The sequence below is a fragment of the Chiloscyllium plagiosum genome, unplaced genomic scaffold (genome assembly GCF_037043375.1).
Source record: "Chiloscyllium plagiosum isolate Xiang-an unplaced genomic scaffold, Cpla_swu_hap1 HiC_scaffold_30, whole genome shotgun sequence".
NCBI lineage: Eukaryota > Metazoa > Chordata > Chondrichthyes > Orectolobiformes > Hemiscylliidae > Chiloscyllium > Chiloscyllium plagiosum.
Window position 1 is genome coordinate 12,343,707 of NW_028270168.1, and position 5,665 is coordinate 12,349,371.

Sequence of the window (5,665 nt, forward strand, 5' to 3'; positions counted from 1 at the left end):
CCGACCCTCCGAAGAGCAACCCACCCAGACCCATTCCTCTACATTTACCCCTTCACCTAACACTATGGGTAATTTAGCATGGCCAATTCACCTAACCTGCACATTTTTTTTGGACTGTGGGAGGAAACCAGAGCACCCGGAGGAAACCCACACAGACACAGGGAGAATATGCAAACTCTACACAGACAGTCGCCCAAGGCTGGAATCGAACCTGGGTCCCTAGTGCTGTGAGGCAGCAGTGCTAATCACTGAGCTACTATGCCTCCCCTTGCCTGAATGCGTGCAGCTCCAACCCTACTTCAGAAGCGTAACACTATCCAGGACAAACAGCCTGATTGATTTGCCAAACAACCACTCCGTCCACCACCGATGCTCTACAGAAGCAATGTGTACTATCTACAAGATGCACTGCAAAAATTCATATGAGATTCTTAGACAGCAACTTCCAAACCCATGACCACTTTGATCTAAAAGAGGAAAGGCAGCAGATACTTGAGAACACCATTACCTGCAAGTTCCTCTCCAAGCCACTCACCACCCTGAATTGGAAATATATCACTATTCCTTCACTGTTGCTGTGTAAAATTCCTGGAATTGCCTCCTTGAGGGCACTGTGTCCACCTTCAGCATAGGGACAGCCGCAATTCAAAAATGGAAACTCACCACCACTTTCTCAAGGGCAACTTGGAACAGGCAATAATGCTGGCCAGCCAGCAGTACCCACATCCCACAAACCTTCACCCTGTTTAAAAAACACCCTGTTCTCAATACAGTACAAGTGCTTTCTCTTACACATTTCAGGACAATTTGCAAGATGAAAAGTTTTGACAAAGTGTCATTTTTTAGCAACATAAGTTCTATATTAGAAATATTTACCAGATTAAACCTCAAGAAAAAAGAATCATGGATACAGTCTTTCAAAATGATTAGCAAGTAAAAAGTAATCCAAATTTGGCAACTACACATTATAATGTTATATTCTCATTGAAGTAAAAATAAAACTAATTCACATTCAGTTAATGACTGCTTATCATGCCTCCCCCTCCAACTCCCCCATAATCAAACCCTTTAAAAGGGAAGCAGGCAAGTGAGACTGTATCAGGATTTTAAAAATCTTTATGCCCTTAATATATCATCTAAAATAGATATTTAGATTTGTATCCCTTAAATTAAGTCATGAAAATAAATGGTGTTCACTGATAAATCTGAAATAATTTCAAAATCATATTGCTGAATTTGGAATATTCATTAGTTAGAAACTTTGCACACACCTGAGATAATTCCACCTCTCCAATCCTGAAAATCTCTTCTGTTTGAATAGCAGACATTAGCTGTGACACCGTACAAGGAACTATTTGCTGGGCCCGTGACCTCTGATAGAAGAATGAACAACAATGTTAATTCAGCAGATCTCAAATATGTTTACAGAAACAGAGAACTGGTTCAATCATAAAAGTATAAAATGTATAGACTATGTCTCTGCCCATGAAGTAATTACTCTAAATGTAGGGACATAAGTCTTGGTGGGTTACTCTTCAGAAGGTTGGTGTGGACTTGTTGGGCCAAAAGGACTGCAGGGAATCTAAAAGAAATGTGGAGATTGTTTAGGGAGCACCTGCTGATAGTGCTCGATAGATTTGTCCTATTTCCTGAGACAAGGAAGGGATGGTAGGTTGAAGGAACCCTGGGTATTAAACTGCATTTTAATTACTGTTTCATCTTTTATTACAATGTTGGATTGATCAGAAGGTGGTTCTAAGCTTTTAATTATGATATTAAAGGGCTTTGCAATAAATGGCAACGCAAAATGGAACAACAGGAACGTGGCCATATCCTGTCCAAATTGCATTCATTTGCCACTTAATCATGTTTAGAGTTGAAAAGTGTGATGCTGGAAAAGCACAGCTTGTCAGGCAGCATTTCGATTCTGATCTCTAACATCTGCAGTCCTCACTTTCTCCTACTTAATCATGATTAGTGAGCATTTTGATTGCTGAGTTGTATTACAGAATAATGTTTACTCTGAGGGCATTATAACTCTGATATTGCAACAGGTCAGAGTAGCCAAATGGTGCAAAATAAATTAACATTTTTACTGATTGACTTCTGCAAACCCAATAAACAAAACTTAAAACTGTGACAATAATGCTGGTATCACCCTGTTTAGCTTTCAGAATTTTTTTCCATTTAAATAATTTGAAGCAAAGTTTTAAATTTCAAAGCGTAAAAGTATACTATAAATTTGTAGCATTTTTCTGCAAATTTACCACTGGTAGTTTAAACAAGACCAATACCAATTTTTATGTTCTGGGTAAAAGAATATGCACTTGACACCCAATTTTATATTGCATCCCACAAGCAGAACCATAGTGCGAAGTGGCACAGAAAATGAAGTAGTCCAATCTGAAACTCAGATCCTAAATAGAAGCAAGGGAAACTACAAAGGTATGAGGGGTGAATTAGCTACAATAGATTGAGTAGTTTTGAGTAAAAAGGCACAATAGTAATAGGCAATTGCTAATATGCAAGGAAAAAATGCGTAAGTTATGACAATCCTTTAATGTAAAAGGACATAATAGGAAAATCAGGCCAACCACGACCAACAAAATAAATTAAAGATAGCATTAGATTCAAAGAGGAGTCATAAAAAGTTGTTTGAGAAAGTAGCAAGCCTGAGGACTGAGAGCAGGCTAGAATTCAGCAAAGGAAAATCAAGAGGTTAATCAAGTGGGGACAAATAGAGCACAAGAGTAAATGTTCAACTAACATAAAAGCAGACTATGCTTTTATAAAGTAGGTTCTTTCAAAAAGATACATAGGCACCATATAGACAGAATAAAAAAGAAAATGGCAAAACAATAACAGAATTATGTCGGTTGGATCTTAACAGAAGACAAGAAAAAAAAACTTTCCAGAGATGTTAGGGCTAGTGGGAAGAAGAATTGTAAGAAACTACTATTGGCATAAAAAAATTTGGAATTAATTGAATTCAAAATTGATATCAGAGGGCCTGATAATGTACATCCCAGGGTACCAAATGAGGTGGCCATGGAAATAGCAGGTCTTCCAAAATTCAATAGATTCTGGAACAGTCCTAACAGATTGAAGAGTGGCAGATGTAGCCTCATTATTTTAAAGAGGAGGAAGGGCAAAACCAGGAATAACAGACAGGTTAGCCTATCAGTCGTAGGGAAAATGCTGGCATCCATCATAAAGAATGAAGAACGAAAAATACCAACAAGATTACACAAAGTCAAAACAGTTATCTAATACCCTGTAAGTAATCTAATCTAATCTAAAAGGAGGGAGATCCAGTGGATGAGGTGGATTTGATTTTCAGATAACTTTTGAGAACGTCATGTGAGAAGTGATTCAGTCAACTGCTTCATTGGAGTTTTAAAATAAAAAAAAGGGGCAGGGGACAGGGAAAGGAGCAGGAGTTAGTAGAGTCAAAGATGTACAGCATGGACACAGTCCCTTTGGTCCAACTCATCCATGCTTACCAGATATCCTAACTTAATCAAGTCCCATCTGGCAGCACTTGGCCCATACCCCTCTAAACCCTTCCTTTTCATAGACCCATCCAGATGCCTTTTAAATGTTATAACTGTACCAACCTCCACCACTTCCTCTGGAAGGTCATTCCATAGACACACTACCCACTGCGTGAAAATGTTGCCCCTTAGGTCCTTTTTAAATTTCCCTCCCTCCCCTGAAACTGATGCCCTCTAGACCTGGACTCCCCCATCCCAGGGAAAAGATCTTGTCTATTTCCCCTACCCATGTCCCTGAGGATTTTATAAATCTCTATAATATCACCCTTCAGCTTCCAACATTCCAGAGAAAACAGTCGCAGTCTATTCAGCCTCTCTCTATAGCTCAAGTCCTCAATCCTGGAAACAAAATTCTGACTGGTCCAGACAGACTGAATGCAGAGATGTTGGTTCCCTAGATGGGGGTTTCGTAACAGGATATTACAGTCTCAGGATACAGGGTGACCATTTCCAACTGATATCAGGAGACATTTCTTCACCCAAATGGCAGTGCCCTGCAGAATTCTTTCAGAAGGCTGTGGAGATTTGGTCGCTGGAAGTATTTAAGAAATAAACAGATTTCTAGAGGCTAAAAGGTGTTAAGGGGTATACAAAGAAAGCAAGAGTACTGGACTAAGGGTTTAGTCATGATCATTGAATGATAGACAGTACTCAACAGGTCAAATGGTCTACTCCTGCTCTCATTTTCTATCTTTTAAATACTGTACTTACCGTTTTTCTGTCACTTTGGCTGCCTCCAGCTGGTGAGCCAAACCCACCAGGTGACTGCAAGTAGCCCCCACCTCCGGCACCAGTATCTCCAAAACCTCCATAACCTCCACTAAAAGTACCTAGAAAATAGTATTGGAGGTCAGTTCCAGCATCAAAACAAAGCTACATTTACAACTTCATAAACTACAGTTTTCATCCATTTCTAATGAGTATTTCAGAGAAAGCGATGACTGTAGACGCTGGAGAGTCAGAGTTGATAACATAACACCAGGTTATAATCCAACAGGTTTAATTGGAAGCACTAGCTTTCAGAGCACCACTCCATCACAACCATCTGATGAAGGAGCGTCGCTCCGAAAACTAGTGCTTCCAATTAAACCTGTTGGACTATAACCTGGTGTTGAGAGATTTTTAACTTTGTACACCCCAGTCCAACACTGGCATTTCCAAATCTTGATAACACATGGCATCAAAGAAGGGGTATGTCTGAAACGTCAACTCTCTTGCTTATCAGATGCTGTCTGACCTGATGTACTTTTTCCAGTGCCACATTTTAACAATTTTAAATAGTATTTCCCATTCTGCTCAGATGGTCCAAACACTCCCTGGCCTCCTCACACCATCTAATATCTCTGCTACCCTCAGATATCTGAACTCACCTAATTCTTGCCTCTTAAGTATTTGAATTACTCCCTCACTGATGGCTGACCTTTCAGCCACTGACTCTTAAGTGTTGAAATTTCCTCCCTTAAACTCTTGACCTCCTCCTTCTACCTTAAAGATGTTGCCAATCTGGCAGCACTAGTGGAGCGAGAAAAGTTAACATTTCAGTGCCTTAGTCATTCATGAGAAGTCCATTCCCCAAAGGGCTACCCATGCTGACATGAGACAGAAAATACCACAGGCAAAAAAATTCCGATCACACATTCAGTTACATAATATTATATATTTTACAACATATTACTTCTAAAATTACATTTATTTTTCCTAACAAAAGAACAGGTCAGTTAAGGAATGAATATTACAGCTAGAGTATTTATAAACATAGCAAGGCCTCAATACCATATTCTACTCTCCCTGCCCATCTGTATACCCTGACACACTTGCTCCCCTCCGGCTTCATAAACTTTCTTCCTCCCCTCCACAAAATACACTTTCAGTTTATTTCAATCCGTTAAAGCCGCGGAATAGAGTGGAGATTGGAAACGCATGAGAACTGGAGAGCGAGCAGCTGCAGGCAAGCCTTCATCTTCCGAGAGCCCGGCCTGCAGAACCGTTCTTGCAAGCCGCGGCTTTTCCCTGGCCACCTCCTGCACGGAAAAGTGAGGGCACAAATGGACAAACTCTCAGCCACCGTCTCACCCGGATTATTCCACATCGTCCCTTCCCGTGACCGTTTA

General features: G+C 40.2%; 1 protein-coding gene across 1 annotated transcript in view; it reads right to left on the minus strand.

Annotated features, from left to right (window-relative positions):
• Nucleotides 1-5,643, minus strand: part of LOC122563521 (uncharacterized) — a 100,968-nt gene extending 95,325 nt beyond the window's left edge. Inside the window, exons 1-3 of the mRNA XM_087976972.1 lie at nt 5,628-5,643; nt 4,266-4,384; nt 1,272-1,373 (exon numbers count right to left, since the gene is read on the minus strand). Coding sequence (XP_087833098.1) covers nt 1,272-1,373; nt 4,266-4,384; nt 5,628-5,643 — 237 coding nt within the window. The remainder of the gene's footprint in view (nt 1-1,271; nt 1,374-4,265; nt 4,385-5,627) is intronic.
• Nucleotides 5,644-5,665: the final 22 nt, after the last annotated feature.